This window comes from Nilaparvata lugens, chromosome 8 (assembly GCF_014356525.2).
Source record: "Nilaparvata lugens isolate BPH chromosome 8, ASM1435652v1, whole genome shotgun sequence".
Classification (NCBI taxonomy): Eukaryota; Metazoa; Arthropoda; class Insecta; order Hemiptera; family Delphacidae; genus Nilaparvata; species Nilaparvata lugens.
In genome coordinates this window covers 24748282-24768757 of record NC_052511.1, presented here as the reverse complement: position 1 = coordinate 24768757, position 20476 = coordinate 24748282, and the positions used below count along the sequence as shown (strand labels likewise).

At 33.5% G+C, this 20476-nt stretch overlaps 1 protein-coding gene across 1 annotated transcript in view; it reads left to right on the top strand.

Annotated features, from left to right (window-relative positions):
- LOC111052159 overlaps positions 1-19897 on the top strand; it is a 20809-nt gene extending 912 nt beyond the window's left edge. The window contains exons 2-4 of the mRNA XM_039434319.1: positions 8511-8603; positions 17791-17883; positions 18552-19897. Of these exons, the coding sequence (XP_039290253.1) occupies positions 8511-8603; positions 17791-17883; positions 18552-19361 (996 nt within the window). The 3' untranslated portion in view covers positions 19362-19897. The remainder of the gene's footprint in view (positions 1-8510; positions 8604-17790; positions 17884-18551) is intronic.
- The last annotated feature ends 579 nt before the right edge of the window (positions 19898-20476 follow it).

Here is a 20476-nt window from a genome sequence, read left to right as displayed (position 1 = left end):
TAGATATCAATACCCAACATTATTATAACTTCGAATAATAGAATCCAAATAGACTATAATAGTCAGTATATGAGAGCTATTCCTGACTCAGCTTATTGTGTGTTACAAGATAATATAGAAGTTACTTTTATAGAAGTTTACTATTGAGGAAGGAAATATTTCTAAACTAGTAGTTCTGTGAACAGTAGACCTCGCGCTCAGTAAGTTACATTGACCTGTTTTTAAGTTTTCTCAAAAATCAATAAATAATTTATCAATTTAAAATGTCTAGAAGAAATCCTAAATAAACATATTTTCGGCCCCTGCGCACAGGCTTTGCCTTTGCAGGGACCTTCCGTGTTTTTGTTAACCTGCTATTTTAAGTTTATTTTGTTTTAGTTTTAAGTTATTTATTTCATAACTACTTTGTACAATAACTATGTTGTAAAAAGGATAAATAAATTGAATTGAAATTGAATTGAAAATAGAGCTTTCAGTCCTATCGAACCGTGACGTGTCGTCCCGGAATGTGAGTGTGAGCACTGTTATCAGGTCTGGCTGCCGTCGATACGCCAATTCAATCAAGCAATCAGAGAAAATTCTGTGTTGTCGTGTTGACGAAAAATCGGTGTTTTGAAATTAAGAAAATAAACTTCCATGATGCTGATTTCCTACAAAATTCATTTCTCACTTTCCATGATTTTAGCAATCAATTTCTTTTCAATAATATTTGTTGCAATTTTAATCATTAAATTAAAAAAATAAAAATGTTTTCTATCAATAACTCCAAACTCCAAACTAGAATCATGGCCTCAGCTTATGGAAAGACAAAGTTAGTAAGGTAGGCCACACAGATCGTCATCGGAGGGACGGCACGCATCGGACGGATCGTACTTTTTTCAGTTGCTGCGCACACTAGTCGTCATCGGAGCATTGGCATTTTAGTTCATTGCTTTCATTGCAATATGTCGAGTCTGTGCGAATTAGGAATCAAATATTACAGTAAAATCACTTCACTTATATGGGCTACTTTTGCTAAATTCAATAAAAGCAATATAAAAACGTTAAGTACCTTATTTTAAAGTTTTTTATAAAAGGTTCTACAAGTTTTCATATTGTTTTTATTGAATATTACAGTATATAAGTGATGGATAGCAGTAGCAAAGAAGAAGTAATAATTGTTACTTAATTGTTAGCCGAAGATGAAGAAGAGGTACAGCGACGTATGAAGAGAAAACGAAAACCGAGGATCCATAGAATTAATCAGAAAAGGATTAAATTCGGATAATTTAATCATCTGTTTCCTGATTTAATTGAAGACGAAGTGATGTTTTTTCGCTGTTGTTATTACTGGTTTTGTTTTCACTGGAATTATTACTAATGTATTCTTATATAACTTTAAAGTTAAAGTGTAATATTCTTCAGCTACTTCTGCATGTCGCAAGTAATGGTTTTTGAGCTTTTGAATGTCCTCAGACAATGTAGTTAAGGCAGGTGCACACAGATCGTCATCGGAAGGACGGCACGCATCGGACGGATCGGAAGATTAGATTTTATGCATTGTTTTCAATTGGAGTGCGCATGCCTACACGATGCGGATAGGTATGCGCACTCTAGTTGAAAACAATGCATCAAATATAATCGTCCGATCCGTCCGATGCGTGCTGTCCGTCCGATGACGATCTGTGTGCGCCCACATTTAAACTGAAACCAACTTATCGCCGTCCGATTGAGTCATTGAGTCATTAAATCCGAACGGAGCCTTTCAATAGAAAGAATTTCAACAGAACTAATATTAGAATGAACCTTCTTTGATCGTACGCATTGTAGATCGGAAATGCCGCCAGGAATCCCGAGAAGAGCATTGAAGCCGACGGCTCCGATCGGATTGAATGACTCACCAGCATTTATTTATTCCCTTGTATATTCTGTAGATTGAGGAAATTAATATTTGATAGGGTTTTAATTTTTTTTTAAATATATACTAAAGTTTTATTTGTTATTAAATATTTCCTAAATCAGTATCAAAACCAACTATGTCCTTAACATAATAATGTATCAAAATACAGTAGAGTAAAATATCAGCTATTAATATACTGTATTACACAAATTTACTATAATTGGTTGGCAATGTATATTTAGTATAGTATAATATTAGAATAAATAGATTTCATAATCTCACCAGAAAAAGAACATAGGTACGATATTATGCATAATGTCACTTAAGGGACTAGTTAGAAATTTTGCCTCATGTCAATGCTAATTTATACGTCGTCAGAAGTTTTCAATCGAAATATAGAAAACCAGACATGGAATGGTTAACTAAAAAGTTTCAAAATACGTACCTTAAGCAGATTGCTAATCTCTGTTCAGGCTCAATCGCATAAGTGGTGTTCAGTTTACCTATATATGTTGTCTGAGGACATTCAAAAGCTCAAAAAACATTACTTGCGACATGCGGAAGTATATAAAAAATTTAACTTCGTCTTCAATTAAATCAGGAAACATATGAAAGAAAGAAAGAAAAAGAAAGAAAAGAAAGAAAGAAATATTTATTGCCAAAATCATTAAACAAACTTTACAAATGTGAAAAATATAAAAATTTTCATATAGCCTACAATACATTACAAAAACTTAAAATTAGAATATTTTCCATTTAAACATCGATTATAATATTATCATTGGCGTTACCAGCAAAACTAAGTAGTTTGAGCGATGGCAACGAGTAATCAGTCGGCTATAATTAGTGGCTTGAGATTCAGTAGAAAATAGAAAAAATATAATAAATATATAAATAAATATAATATATAATATATAAAATTCTCCGTATTCTATCCTTTTCTGATTAATTGTATGGATCCACATTTTTCGTTTTCTCTTCCTACGTAGCTGTACCTCTTCATCATCGGCTAGCAAACAAATAACAATTATCACTTCTTCTTCGCTACTGCTATCCATCACTTATATACTGTAATATTTGTTCATAGAAATCCTAATTCACACTCGACTTGACATACGTCGCGATGAAGTAAAATGCCAATGCTCCGATGACGATCTGTGTGCGCCTACCTTTAGTAGACAACTGTCTACTAACGTTGATGGAAAGATACATTTTCAAGATGTTCGGTGTTTTTGAACGGGTAGTATTATAGTTCACTAGACAGCTGATTTATCATGAATAATTCTAAAGTCTGATTTTTACGGTAATATTGACGTTCAAAGGACGTGCTTTTCCTTTTGTATCATCCTTAGAATGCAAAATTTCAAAAAAAAACGTCTGTATACGTCGACGCGAAATTCAAAAAGGAACACACCTGTCAAATTTCGTAAAAATCTATTGCTGCGTTTCGCTGTAAATGCGCAACATATAAACATTTAAAAATAAAGAGAAATGCAAAACCGTTCGACTTGAATCTTAGACCTCACTTCGCTCGGTCAAAAATGAACACGTTAATAAATAAGTCATAATTAAATAATTATGAATTAATTATCAACACAGAACTAAGTAATTTGTTTAGTTGGAAATTGAAAGCATGAAAATTGGATTTTAAATAGGATACGAATAAGTTTCGAATAGAAAATAGCAGTAGAAATAATACCTAGGGGATTTGCGTTTCAATTAGATGATTAAATAATTATGAGAAATACAGAATCAGCCCTGGACAGTGGTGTCTCGATACAGAGGGGTAGAGTCGGGCCCGTTTATCTGCTTAGGCCTAGATAGTTGCAGGTCTATAACTTTTGTATACAGTAAAAATAGCTGATAATTTATTAATTGTATTTACTACCTGGCCCGGCGAAATTCGTAACGCCAAACAGTTAATGCATCTCATGACAAACTTTAGCTGGATGCACACCTGAGGAGGCGCGATGCGGCATTTTGCATCCAGGTGCTTCTTGCTTATTTGTTTGAATGGAAGAACTCACACACACTGATTTGGACACGGCGTGGAACAGTGTGATAAAGCAATCTCCATAAGATCAACACTTTGTATCACCAAGCCGCGCCTCCTCAGGTGTGCTTAGTCTTCGCTTAATCTGATGCACTATATTTTTATGAAAATTATCCATCAATCAGTATTTTATATCTCAATATGTACTTCCTATGTGCTAGTTGTACAGCATTTTGTATTTTTAGATATAGTTGAATGCACCATGCTGGGGAATTGAATGGTATATCTCCTTGCTGCTGATTTTCCCGTGCACATTCTAAATTTTCAGCATTCCGAGTTCTCCGACCCAAGTTTGGACGTCGTTTGCACCGCGGCATTATTTCATTTTATTTATTCATAGACAATAGATACAATGCAGGTAAAAATAACAGCCATTCGCCCAAAACTGCTTTAAACCTTAATTTGGAATAAACGGTCTAGAGGTTATGTGAATAATAACTTAATTCACACACTGTTTTGAGTCCAAAAAATGTATGTATTACAATAATTTTTGATTTATCAGATTAATTAATTTCAAAATACAAAACCAAACCAAAATCTTCCTTCACAATCACAAAAAATATTAAAAATTTTACTTAAATCCACAAATTATACTCATGTTAGAATTCTAAACATGTTGAAATTATTATTAGAATTAAAATTTTGTGAATAAGTGAAAAGAAAGAAAATAGAAAAACAGATCTACCGACGGCTGTTGGATGACGCGATGATTATAACAGCTGTTTTTTATTCCTGTGTGAGGCCAGCTCACAAATCTTCTCCCATAAGGATTACATGTAAACTTTGAAGAACCGTAGGAAAGAGTCCTGAAGTCGGATTATAAATTTGATAGGCCATAAACCTGGTCCTAAACATAACGAACACAACTAAAAAAAAAAATCATCAAATTCGGTGCATACATGAAAAAGTTATTGAACGTCAAAATTTGAGGCTCGATTTTTATTTATATAGATAATAGTACGTTTCGAGGGAAAAAATTGAAACTTCTTCGGGACTCGAACCTAGTATCTACGCTTTGAAGCCGAGCTCTTTACCCTTACACCACGAGTGCTATTATAATTGATTGTCTTGTAACAACCTTATAGCCTCCATCACATTATCCTTTTAACAGTTTGTGTCATCCCATAGCCTACCTATATATCTACCTATTATATCCTTTCAGTGATAGAATAAAAATAAATGTGGCATATTTCATTTAAAAAAGATTTAATTGGTTTCTGTGTATGAAATATTTCTCCAAATCCCCTTTTTAATAGAGAGTAATGTTTCCGGCTGTTCAGAGTAAATTGTAAAGAAGAATCTATAAATAATAAGAGAGAGTAGGGTTGTGTTTGTTCGTTTGTTCGCATCAAAACATGTCAACTTGTGGATTGCATACCGGAAAAACGGGAATGATTTAGATCTCCAAATTTTGAACATAGATTCTAAAAATATCAAAATCGTGCACCTCGAAGCCGAAATTTCAATTTTCTTTCTAGATTTTTCAGAATTAATGTTTAAATTTGATTCATGGAACATCATACGGCATACCTACATTGTTGTAGATGTGTTTGTATAAAGGAAGCTCATAGAGAAATTGATATGCTGGTAACAATGTGTTGCAATATGTGTTTCGATACAGGAAGCTCATGTCGGAGTTTTGATACAAATTCTGGCAGCTTATAGCGATTGTGATAATATTATACTATTGTGAGTTGTTAAGTTTTGAATATCAACATTTTATTGATTCTCAATCTTTCAAATTTTCGAAAAGCTGTTTTTGTCATCTTTAAATACGATATTAAACACAAAAAATCATCTACCATACAATAACACTACCGCCGCCGGTACGATCGGTGAGTTAAATTATATGAGAGTTTTGATTTTAAATGAAATCAATACAATAATATAGCCAACATACTATATTATTTCGCTGAAAAATTCCTAAATCGGTGAAATATATTGACACCTTTTTCTTAACATAAGAGATGTTTTCAAGTATGATGAAGGTTAGGTACGGTACCATATGTAGCCTACTGAGATCCGTGTATCAGAAACGAAAATTTGTTGAAAAGCTATATTATTTAGCTTTTTGAACAAACATTTTGAATAATACGTGTCGGACTATTTTGAACAGAGTGCTATAAATAATCATTATGATCATAATAGATGCAAAAATTAATGGATATTGTTATGAATCATCAGTCATAACAATATCACTTGATTTTTGCATCTATTTATGAAGTGATACAAATAAATTGCAGAAAATGCCGGCAATATTCAAATATGCTGTTAAATTTTGGATTGCAATTATTGAATTCGCCCCCCAAGATAGCTAGAAAATGATTATTTATAGCACTCTGTTCAAAATAGTCCGACACGTATTATTCAAAATGTTTCTTCAAAATGCTGAATAATATAGCTCTTCAATCGGGTTCAACAAATTTTCGTTTCTGATACACGGATCTAAGTAGGCTACATATGGTACCGTACCTAACCTTCATCATACTTGAAAACATCTCTTATGTTAAGAAAAAGGTGACAATATTTCACCGATTTAGGAATTTTTCAGCGAAATAATATAGTATGTTGGCTATATTATTGTATTGATTTCATTTAAAATCAAAACTCTCATATAATTTAACTCACCGATCGTACCGGCGGCGGTAGTGTTATTGTATGGTAGATGATTTTTTGTGTTTAATATCGTATTTAAAGATGACAAAAACAGCTTTTCGAAAATTTGAAAGATTGAGAATCAATAAAATGTTGATATTCAAAACTTAACAACTCACAATAGTATAATATTTTCACAATCGCTATAAGCTGCCAGAATTTGTATCAAAACTCCGACATGAGCTTCCTGTATCGAAACACATATTGCAACACATTGTTACCAGCATATCAATTTCTCTATGAGCTTCCTTTATACAAACACATCTACAACAATGTAGGTATGCCGTATGATGTTCCATGAATCAAATTTAAACATTAATTCTGAAAAATCTAGAAAGAAAATTGAAATTTCGGCTTCGAGGTGCACGATTTTGATATTTTTAGAATCTATGTTCAAAATTTGGAGATCTAAATCATTCCCGTTTTTCCGGTATGCAATCCACAAGTTGACATGTTTTGATGCGAACAAACGAACAAACACAACCCTACTCTCTCTTATTATTTATAGATTCTTCTTTACAATTTACTCTGAACAGCTGGAAACATTACTCTCTATTAAAAAGGGGATTTGGAGAAATATTTCATACTATTATGATTTTATCAAGGCCTCAGCACGCCGCCATCCGACACGCATAACCCACAAACAATCCTGTGCTCAAACACAACGGTGACTCGGTCTGCCCCAGCCTAGACTATTACTGGAGGGCGATTTCTTTACAGCCACTAAGAAATATAATATGGATTTTTCCTTTGCAGGCTGAAAATAATAATTGTAGGATTATGGAATTATTGTTATATTGTTTGAAATCTGGTAAGATGACTGTGCTGAAATTCCCTGGGAAATTTGTTCATATTATTGAGTATGAAAATCATCAATGAGAGTGCCAGTCATAACTGGACACTGGTTGGGGAATGATGCTTTTTTGTAGAATAGTTTTCAATATCAACCTCAACCGACAGTGGCTCCAAGACTGCAGCAGACGCTCTCCCCCCCACCAATGACAGAACAAATAAAATATGTATAGTACACAGTCCTACTAACAGTGATCCGCAGTCAGTACACGGCTTAGCTGTGAGAAGGCTTTAATCGATTTTCTCTATCTTGAGCCCATGTACATAATGAACCAAACTGAGTCCATTATCGAGAATGATTCCTAAATATTTGTACTGATCCACACGTTCCATAATACCGCAGTAGCACACAAAAGACCGCGTGATCACCCCACGTGTGCATCCTCAGCATACAGTAAAGTTCTCAAGTTCGTTAACACTATATGCAATCTTTGCAGTAACTCTTAAAACAATCCACGAATTTTGAAAAAATTGGATTCTTTTCATTGTTCTCTATAATGGAGAGTTTACAAATTAAATGTACTAACTTGGATAGTGTAGAAGTAGTTTTAATATTTTATTATTCTAAGGAAAAATGTAGATAATCGATCAAACTATTTATTATAATGTCATATGTTCATATTTGTCATATATTACCGTGTGCTATAGAATGGGCACGTTAAAATTTTGCTCCTGGCTGATAATAGGCCCATTGACGGATTTAATTATATATTCAGGCGAGCTGGAACTCCCCATTAATAAAAGCCATACGCTTAATATTATTACTATTTAGTCATTTGAGAATGAATAAGATTAGCTATGTTGATGGAAGAAAATCTAATATCTCAAAAAAGATTGCTCTAAATCAAGTTCGAAAATGAAAAACCTCAAAAAATGATGATCAAGTAAACTCTAATACTATGAGTATGGAAACCATGATGAGCAACGATAAGATTATGTGTTATCAAAGTTAGTAGACAGAACAGACTAAGGTTCTGTCTACTAACGTTGATGTATTGTAATGTAGCAGATATAATTGAAAATGTGTTGAGAAGATAATGAGATCTAAAATGATATTATCTATTTTTACAGGATACAAATGATTTTCGAATTCATAAAGTTGTAAAGCGTGTTCTTGAAAACGATACCCATGATCATGATGTTGGAATTTGTCTCAATTGCAAGGTAAAAATATGTATCTCAATCGTGATTATGATTTTAGAATGGTAGAAATCAAGATACCGGTTTATCGCGTGCGCGAGGAGGTGAGTTGAACCAAAACCAAACTTTAAATTTCAAAAACTCTAGTGGGATTTATAAGGAAGCAATAGAATTAAGTGCAACTGGACCAAGTGCAAATATAATTCTACTATTCAAATCAGGCGCGAGAGACAAGCTCCTGAAAATTACCGCCCTATTAGTTTAATAAGTAACCTGTCTAAGATTTTTGAAAAATTGATGAAGGTACATATAATGAAATATTTTCAAAGGCATAATTTAATAGCAGAAAATCAATTTGGTTTTCAAGAGGGAAAATGCACTGAGGATGCAATATCAGAGCTGGTGAGGATTGTGACAAATAATTTGCAGATGAACAGGAGGACCTTGGCTGTCTATTTGGCCTTAGCCAAGGCCTTTGATACTATTCCTCACATCTTTCTCTTGAGAAAGTTGGAGGGTATAGGTTTTCGTGGCACAGTTTTGATTTTTTTTGAGAATTATTTGAAAGACAGATCACAAATTCTGACTATAGATGGAAAAACAAGTAAACTAACTTTAACTGAGCTCGGCCTTCCACAGGGAACGGTTCTGTCACCAATTCTATTCCTCCTCTATATTAATGACCTATTGAGACTTGATATAGCTGGTTGTCATTCGATCTCTTTTGCTGATGACACGGCATTGGTCTTTACTGGTTCAAGCTGGGATGAAGCTAAGCGCTTGGCAGAGTCTGGTCTCACACGTGTTAAATCATGGCTTGACCAACACACTCACCAATAAGAGTGTATATATGGTATTCTCACCAGCAGTGAGCTCTCTCCCCAGAGATATTCTGAATACTGGTATCAGAATACACTCTTCAATCTGACTTGGACGGGAAAGATTGCGGACTGGTGATGGAGATTGTGATTGTCACTCATTAAAAAACGTGAAAGAAACTGAATATCTAGGAGTCTTTGTAGACTCTCATCTTAAATGGAATGCACATATAAATAACATGTGTAAGAAAATAAAACACATAATTCACAAATTCCATAGATTGAATGAGCTCAATGACCCAACTATGATAAAGATGGCTTATTCAGCATATGCCCAGTCCATATTGCAATATGGTATTAGGGTATGGGGTGGAGCATTGGACATCCATTTCAATAAAATCTCCTTAATTCAAAGATATATTTTAAAAGCTGCACTTGGAAGACCAAGACGATATCCCAGCCATAGCCTTTTTGCAGAGTTCCCAGTTTTAACAGTGAGACAACTTTACGTGAAAAACTTAATTCTAGCCGTTCATAAGTATAAAAATCTCTTTGAAACTAACATAATTTCGTATAATTTCCGTTCATCATCTCATTACCGCATTCCTAGAACAAATTTAACAGTATGCCGCAGGCAGTTCATATACATGAGTAATAGATTGATGAATATTTTGCCAGACCAATTAATCTCAGATAGATTTAATAAATCAGCCATTAAAAATATAGAGAGATGGATCAGAAGTAACAATGTTTTTCGCCTCATGTACAGTTAGAATCTACTTTATTAAAAAAAACTTTTTTCTTTGATATTATTTTCACTAAGTTATATTTTTTCAGATATTATATTACTACAATTATTATTATTTAACTTATATATTTATTATTACTACCATTCAAATGAAATGTTTAATCATATTTTATGTTTATGTTAAATTGAATGAAATCTTTTGATACTCGTTGCTAGCACACAAACTTAGGTTTTGCTGGCAACGCCAATTAAATCTTAAATTAAAATTTTATTTTTATTCTGTATAAGTATGAAGTATTTGTTTTATTCATTATTGTTATCTTTATAATTGGCAAATAAATGAGTTTGATTTGATTTGAAGTCATAGTGATAAGTCTTTCAAAATAATGTTTCGGGATTGCCAAGGTATTTCTAACTATTTTAATCTAGATTCAGAACAAAAAGATTCACTGTACCGATTCTTAAAAGTTTGAGTGAGACATGGATGCAGTGTGAGGGTGACTCTTCAAGTATTAACGGATTCAAATGTCTATCAGAGAAAGCAGTTGGAAAAGCTGATAGAGGAAGAGCTAGTGGTGGTTTATAATTGTTAATAAAAGACGAATTGATAGTAGATGTAATGGAATCCAAAAAGTAATTGATATTTGCTAACTTTAAGGTAAACAGAGAGAAATCTTTATTATTGCAGTTATATTTTACACCAGATAAGATAGAAAATGTCTCGATTCTGTTTCAGAATTACTCGAAAAGTGGGAAGCGTTGTTGATAAATAGCAAAGTCATAGTGGGGGGTGATTTAAATGTAAGAGTGGGAGAACTAAACAATGACGTTTCTTATCCTATCTCCGGTTCCTCTTTATCAACAGAGAGAGATTCTTGCGACATACTTTTAGGCAGATACAGCCGTAGACTAGTTGATATAATGGAGAGTAATATGTTTACCCTGATTAACGGCAGATCGGTCAGCGACAGTCCAGCAAAGTACACGTTCCATAGCAGTAGAGATAGTAGTGTAATCGATCTGATATGAGTTAACAGAAACATGATTGGATACATTGGGGATATGTGGGTGTCCGACTTTGTTCTTACTTCCGACCACCTTCCAATAGTTTTAGATTTACCTCGCGCATGATGGGCCAATAGAGAGGTTGGAGAAAAAGTTTATAATATGTCGTGAAAACAAAAAAGTAGATTTCCACAATAATATAATATCACTGTACCACCCGTTAGATTGAAAATAATTAAATGTAGGCGTTATTCTCGATACAATATACTCAGCAGCTGAGAGTAGTAATATGATGAAAACAAATAATAGTCATTTTCAGTTGAAGAACGAAGTATGGTATGATATGAAATGTAACAAGAGTAAAAAGAAATTGCGTGCCCCACATAGGAGAACGTAAAGACATAACTTCCATCTTCAAGACTAGTCTCTTAGAAGAATATCTACTTAGCAAGAGAGAACACATAAATTTGTTAAATCATAAGAATATCCAATATTACAACGAATTGAAAAGAAAACTCAGCAAGGAAAAAAAGTAGCAAGGATTGATTCTGTACCCCATTCGCTTCTGTGGTATGAGTTAGGAAGGCTGGGGGTCAGTTCAAGGTTATTGAGAATACTAAGTGGTTTTTACACTTCGGCCGCGACAAGGGAATTGAACAATCTGAGCCAATATAAGTCACAAAAGGCATTTTGCTGGGGAGGGGGGATGCTGTCAGTCCACTTCTCTTTTCCATCTATCTACATGACATTGATGATTTTTCTAGGGAAATGAATTTAAATGGGATTTGAATCAGCAAAAGGGATGACATTCTCATGCTGCTATTTGCAGACGATATAGTTATTTTGGCTGATTGCGAATCTGATTTGAGAAATAAACTGAAATGTCATGCAGAATATTGCGAGTACAAAAATCTCTCAGTTAATATAGATAAGACAAAAATAGTGCCTTTCAACAAAAGAGGATTAAAGGGAAATTTGTCATTCTGGCTCGGAGAAAGTAAAATAGAAATAGTCAAGCAGTACAATTACTTGGGAGTTATTCTCATTAAAGATGGAAAGTTTCGGCAGCATAGCAGATCACTGAATCTAAAGATCAAATTAACTGGAGAATCAGTGATGAATATTCTCAGAAAAGCAAAATCAAATGTATGGGTTGGAAGTATGGGGGTTCCACAATCTTGAAGTATTAGAGAGGGCTCAATTACAATTCTTAAAAAAGCTATTCTTTATGAGCCAATCCACGCCGAGTTGGGGAGTACGTTCAGAAACAAATAGAATCAAACTAAACTTTAATGAACTTTGTAGAGGCCTGAAATTTCTTAGAAGAGTGCTGTCTATGCCTAACAATAGGTACCCTTCTATTTGTTCAAAGACACTGGCAAGCTTGGCAGCAGTGAGTCGTCGGAGGCAGCTAATACATCGAATAAATGGTTTGTTCAAATAAGAAGACATATAGCTTTGTCCGGGTTTCAATTAGAAATAGCGAATGAGTTTTCTCTTGATGGGATACTTGCAGACTCTCTGACAGATATTTTGGAGGGGTATACAGGAGTTCTATTTTTTGAAGATCAAAGATTGGCGTTTGATTCAGCAACCTGGCCCCTTTATAGAAAAGAAAATCCTCTTTTAGATCTAGGAGGGCAGCTTAAGATGAATATACCATTTGCAAAGACTAGAATTCCAACCCAGCTGCGACTAGCATCAGACAAGGGAGTATACCTGATTAAGAATAGAGGAGTTTGGATTAACTCTACTAGAAACTGCCGTATTTGTAATTACGGGGAATTAGAAACACTAGAACATTTTTTGTAGCGCTGCCCCATGTATAGAGGATGTGAATTCAATTTTTGGATATATATTGTTCTAATATAGTAAAAAATGAGGACAGGCTGATGGTATTACTGTCGAATCTGACAGAGGAAAAAATAAACAGAGTTTTCATCTATGTGGTTAACGCATTAGGAATAAGACAAATGATATGTGATCTTGTTTGAGAGTGATCAGATGCTATTTAATTCTCATAGTAAAATATTGTATTATAACCGTTACCATAATATTACCATTGTAATATTGTTGTTTATTATCTATCCATACTTATAAAACTCTTATCTCACTGATCACGATTTCTGGAAAACTACAGGATGGATTGCAACAAAACTTGGAATATAGCTTCCTCATACGTCCTACGTGCTCACTAAGAAATATTTTGGCGATATTTCAACTCTAAGGGTGCTTTTTAAGGGTGTAAAGTTTGTCTTTTAGCATGTATATTCTTTTTCTCCCCATCTCTTAATTATAATTGAAATGTCCATATCATTATGTTACTATAGAACTATAATCTAGAGAGAGTACCTCTTCAAAACAGTTGTTAACTGGCAACTAAATTAATAATTTTTTAGGTTGGCATTAAGTTGAGATGACTTCATTAGGTTGGCACCAAGTTGAAGAGCTAACTTAAATGCATTTATCGAGAACAAATTGATTGGGCACTGCTGCTTCAATCGGAGTATAGATAATTTTTATTTTTCATAAAACAAACTTTTATGACTGAAGTTGCTTCTATCAATTGATCCTATTATATCGAGACTAATTTTGTTTGCATATCCGATGTATCGCGAAAACTGCTTAAACAATTTCAATGAAATTTTAATAATCCAGTATGATATATGGAGGGTATTTTTAAAACTTCAGAAGTGTCCATTGTGGTATCTGTTTGCAAAGAATGAGAATTTTCGGCCCAAATTTAACTTGGGCGAAAAAAAATTATTTATTAGAAAAATGTTGTTTGCAGTGTTGCCCACCATAACATTTATTTTTAACAAGTCCCTTGAAAACAACGAATTTCCTGAAAATTGGAAGCTTGCTCTAGTACATCTACTAAACAAAGTCACCTCTCCCAATAAAGTTAAAGATTTCAGACCAATTAGTATTTTACCCACTCTGTCCAAAATACTTGAAAGAATTGTTCATTCACAAGTTGTAGAGTTTCTCGAAGCAAATAGGAAACTACATAATTTCCAATCTGGATTCAGAAAATCTTTTTCTACTGAAACCGCTCTCTTGCGTGTCACCGATGATATTAGGTTAGCTATGGATCAAAGAAAGTGTACTGTCCTCTAACTGTTTGACTTCTCAAGAGCATTCGACACTGTAGAACATGAAATTCTGTTGAACAAACTAGCTATTCTTGGGTTTAGTTATCAAACCCTCGCATGGTTCAAATCCTATCTCTCAGGTGGAAAGCAATGAGTCTCTGTTAAGAATAATAGGTCTAATTGGTTAAATGTTAACCATGGCGTCCCTCAAGGTTCTATCTTAGGCCCCCTACTCTTCACTCTTTATGCGAATGACCTACCCTCTGTCATCAAATTTTCTAGTTTCCATACTTATGCTGATGACCTTCAAATTCATGCAAGCTGCCCAATCACTAATATTAATGAAACAGTAAATAAAATGAATCACGATATAATTTCAATAGTAGAACGGAGAAAGAAAAACGGACTAAAACTCAACCCTATAAAAACTCAGCCCATAATAATTGGATATTCAAGACTAGTAAACAACATCGATTTAAACTCACTCAACAAAATTAATGTTGATGGTGTCGAAGTAGCTTACTGTGATTCAGTTAAAAACCTTGGAATTATTATGAACAAAAATCTTGACTGGTCTGATCAAATTAATAGGACTTGTAAATTTGTATTCTCTGCCATGCATTCATTGAAGAAGGTGCAAGATATTCTTCCCAGAGAAATTAGATTGTTACTAGTCAAATCGCTAATATTCCCACATCTTATGTATTGTAATTCTGTGCTCAATGATATGCAAGTAACCTTTAACGATAAACTTCAGCGAGGTCAAAACTATTGCCTCATGTTTGTTTACTCTCTCCAACGCCATGAACGGATCACTCAAGCCCATATTGACAGTTCAACTTTAAAGTTACCTGATCAGAGAATGCTTCGTATAATCAAGCTTGTTAGGGACATTTTAAAATATGGTGAACCAATCTATTTCAAAAACGATTTTAAATTTGTATCTGAAGGTAGGAGAATTGATGCTTCCCACACTAGAACAGATGAAAATACTCTAAGAATTCCAAATCATCGAACAACTATTTATACAAAATCCTTCCTTGTTAGCGGTTGTCGTGCATGGAATGCACTCCCAAATCAAATTAGGTCCATAGAGAGTCGAACGGGCTTCACCCGTACATTGAGACATTATCTTTTAGAAAAAATGGCTGAATCTGTCCAACCGCAGCATGACATTCAATTAAACTTTCCTTAATACCTATTCTTATCCTTTATAATCATTTCCCTCCACTCCCAAGTAAAAATTATGGTTTTTCTATTTTTTATTTCTTTCATGTAAATTTAGCATAAAAATGTGTATAGACTACATTTAAGATTGTTTCTTTTTCTAACTCTTCCTCGAGTGGATTTTAGCAACCTTATTCTATATACCTTCCCCTCTTTTTTGTATTATAATTTCCCCTTCATAATTCCCCAATTATAATTATTATTATTCCTCCATGAACTTTCATAATCATATTATCTTGTTACTTACATGAACTTATCTCTTTTGTACAATAATTTCCCTTTGTCATTCACATTATTTTTGGATTTAAATTTACAAATCTTTTTCCTAATAATAAATTTCACTCCCTCATTATTCCAATTATTTTATCATATCGATTTTCTAATTATTGGGAATTAACTTTTTCTCTATTTTTTTCCATATTATTATTTACTCTTTTCTTTTAATTGATTTAACTGAATGATTTATCGAAACATGAGTTTCGAGTTGAGTTGAATTGAATTGAATTGAATTGAATTGAATTGAATGGAATTGAATGGAATTGAATGGAATTGAATGGAATTGAATGGAATTGAATGGAATTGAATGGAATTGAATGGAATTGAATGGAATTGAATGGAATTGAATGGAATTGAATTGAATGGAATGGAATGGAATGGAATGGAATGGAATGGAATTGAATGGAATGGAATTGAATGGAATGGAATTGAATGGAATGGGATGGAATGGAATGGAATTGAATTGGATTGAATGGAATGGAATTGAATGGAATGGGATGGAATTTAATTGAATTGAATTGAATTGGATGGAATTGAATTGATTTGATTTGAATAATGATTTATTGACAAAAATTTAATACAAGCATAAATTATCAAACAAAATCACAAGCTTGGTTTTAAAGCCGTCAGCTGGAGAAGGAGTTCCATGAGGAGTTTTATACAGTAATACTGTAATATTTCAGCATTGTATTCGCTTAAACTAACAATATTAGTAACTTGAAATTTAGTAAATTCGTCTAATTCAACAATGAAACTTTATGAATTGGAAATATCAACATAGAAAGTAGAGTAAATAGGCATACAACAAAGGTTAGATAAAAAAGGCAGAAACTTGAACTCTGGAACTATCAGTATACCAATTAAAAATTTTTACCTGACAACTTTCTTCTATTTTATTTACATCTTACAGTGAAAAATTGTAACTTAATGATTGAAGTTATTTATCAAAAACCATTGGTATTTCTATGCATCTCTACAGTATAAAGCGAAGCTTCTCCAATCACTACCATTTATAATATTACTGTAAACTCTTGTGTCCCTAAAATAGATTTACCCAGCCACTTAACTCTCCATTCCTTGAGTACTTGGCATCTTGCAATAAGGTGGTACACATCTTCCTCTTCTTTTCTATTGCACAGAGAGCACAGAAAATTTCTATCCATCATCCAGGGCTTATAATCCAGGTCTATCGCTCCTCCTCCAGCCTTCATGATCCATTTGACCTGAGAGTAGGCAATATCGCTTTTAAGGTAACTATCATTCCCTAAATTTGGATTTAAACTTTTATGAAATTTGTGGTATATTGCTCCTGTCGTCACACTTATTCCCGCCTTCTCTCAATTTTCTAATTTCTCCTTCCCAATTGGCAAAGCTTTGTCTATTCAAGTTCATCTCTATTCCTAAATCTCTAAGTATATCATTCCAATGTTCATACCATGACAATCTCTGACTGATTATTTGTAACGCTATTTTTTTCGGATACCTATCATTCGTATAAGACAAAACTTTTACAATATACGAAGACTGCAAATTGAGAGTGAAATAATATATTGGCTACTCCATAGTTTCCAAAAAAAATGACATAGTTGGGCGTATTATAGGGTAAACCAAACAATCTTTTTATGAAATATCGTTTGAGCTTCTCTGCTTCCTCGAATTTTCTATATCCCCATATCTGAGCTCCATAACACATTATCGCTCTTGCTACCGCTTTAAACAATACTAAACAATACCCACTTGGAAGCTAACGGCACCTTTCCATCATTTATCACCTGATTCCATGCAGCATTCAAACCTCTTTTGGCGCATTTCAATCTATCGGCTAGGTGCGGGGTGAAACTAAAGTTTGGCGTGAGTGTTACTCCTAGGTATTTATACCTGTTAACAATTTCTATAGCTTCTCCATTATGTTTGTTGGCTCAACTCTGTTTGTATGATCACTGTGAACAAATAAATTGATTATTATTATTAATAAAGCAGATATTATTGAAAATGTGTTGAGAAGATGATGAGATGGAAAATAATATAATCTATCTTTACAGGATACAAGTGATTTCCAAATTCATAAAGTTGTAAAGCGTGTTCTTGAAAACGATACCCATGAACATGATGTTGGAATTTGTCTCAATTGCAAGGTAAAAATATTTATCTCAATCGTGATTATCATTTCAGAATGATAAATATGAACTCATTCAATAGGAAGCTCATACTATTCTTGTTGTCTCACAACGAATGTTTCGAGTAACGAGTAATTAATTATTCCGATAAGAATAAGGATTTATATAATATGATATTTTCCAATCTTTTTTTTCACAGAACAACTTTAGAATTCATTGAGAAAAATTGAGAATTTAGATTTTCATGTTACAACATTAACAATCTCTAGTGAACATTGAGCATTAGACATTGTGTGGATGGAACATAATTTATTGGTAATTTCTTACAGTCTGCCATTGGCCGAGGAAAGACACGCCCACGATGGGCAGAGAATTTTCATTCACATAACTCTAAATAGATTATATCAATTTCATGTTTAGGAGCAAATACGTTTCTATGTATCACCAAGTTTTTTGTCAAGTTAAAATAATGGTAGGTGTTTTGTTTCATCGGGTTCACAAATAAAATTATCCAAAGCCATAAACATGAAAACCTGTGTTGGTAGGAATTTGATTTTATAAAAATATTAAATGATTTTGTTGATAAATTTTCATGTGAAATTGGCCACTTTCAAAAAGTCTGTTGAGAGTAAAGTTAGTATATGAGATAAATCTTCATAATAATTGAATTTATATTATTTTTACAGCCTCTATCACCCCCAACGAATCAAGTACTTCACAAACAATTCATAATCCTTAACAAACTAGATAAGGATCAAAAGGAATCCCCGAAGATTATTGAAAGAAGGAGTGTAAAATACAACAATGAAGAAATGGAAAAATTCAAGACTACACATGACTCAAAATTCAATTGTTTGTTTAGAATACCAGAAGGTACGGGGAAGTTGGAAGGGAACTCAATTAAGAAGCCAACAGGTAACTTGAGGGTTAATCAATTGAACAAATTCGATCAATTCAAAAAAATCGGCCGACCCAACAAAATTGATCAGTTCAACAGACCAACAGTTCTCACGGCAACCATGAATGATGATGATAATAATAAAACAAAGGTTTCCAAGAAAGATGAGAAGATTGTAAAGAATAATAGGGAAGAATATATGGAAACAACGTATAAGGTCGAAACCGAGACGAAGGCAGAGGAGAACGAGCAGAAAATTGGCAACGGTTTTTTTGATGTTTTGGGAAAAGATTTGGATTTTTTTCTGAAGGAATGTTGTGATATTCTACAGTCGTTATTTCCATTCCTGAAACCAGACACCAATCGCGAGATTTCGATGAAAACTCCTCTGGAATTCATCAGCGAGGATTCGGTTGATGATGGTTTTGAAAATGATGATGATGATGATGAGCTCGATGATGACATTTTTCCACCTGTTTTCGGGGTGGATGGGGGTCTTCTAGGGGAGATAATGGATGGAGGGTTTGAGAAACAGATGGAGGATTTGTGGAGTCGTGGAAACGATGATGAAATTGGGGTGGGGTGGGGTGGTGTTTGATGGGATATTTTGATTGGAATGAAATTCGAGAATTTAAAATTCAGTTTTTATTGGGGAATAGACGTGGATTTAGAACTTCGTGTTATTTAGGGAATATCTTGTGAAATTTCATTGTGATTATTATCTGACTGTTATTACGCATTATTACTTGGAATCTGTGAGATTTAGACATTTATTTCCACCTTGATAGCTTTTTAGCTATTTCATTTGATCACTGGTTGTGTACATTGGAGGTCAGTAAATTGAATTTGTGCTTACTTGAAATTCAATACGAAGCAATAAGTGATGGACTGAGAAGAATTGAATAAGAAGAATATATTTATTGGCATTATTGCTCTATAACACGTCGAAATTATTCTCGATAATGTAATAAGGGAGTAATTATAGGCTATTGTGCTGGAATGTAAATGGAGCAAGTTGTAAGAAATGCTCCTCCAAGAAAGTGTTGGCCTATATGTAATAAAAATATAAAATTAGTAGTATTGATATGAGTCTGTAGTTTGTAGCCAATGTGCCAGTAAAATTGAGTTATTGAATAAATGGGGAAGATTATTCACAAAGTCAGGATATTTTTTATGTATTAGGCGAGTCGCATTTTGTGACTCGACGTGACAGAGTGTGCTGGATGAGTTAATATCATATTATGATATTCATAATTCTCTCCCTTGCTAGCTTCGTCTCAATGTGAACTTGTTAATGAAATCATATTCTATTATAATATTAAGCGAGCAATTTATGTATATTTGTTTTTTTATATCTGGTTATTTATGTTCAACGGATCTCGAAACCGACTCTAACGATTTTCACAAAATTTGGAACATAGTAGGTTTATGATATAAAAACTCGATTGCACTAGGTCTCATCCTTGAGAAAACTCGCTGAATGACATTAAAAGGATAATTCATCCTTGGCTGAAACAGCTGTGGATAGTAAAAAAGTGAGCGAGTGAGTATGTGAAAAATCAAAATATCGCATCCCCGAAATTCATAAGATGACATATAGCCAGCTGTGAAATATAAACACGATCATTTTTGAGAATTGTGTTCTGTTTATCAATAAATAGAAATAACGAGCGTAGCTTCGTGCCCCGATATTATTATATTAACTCATCTAAC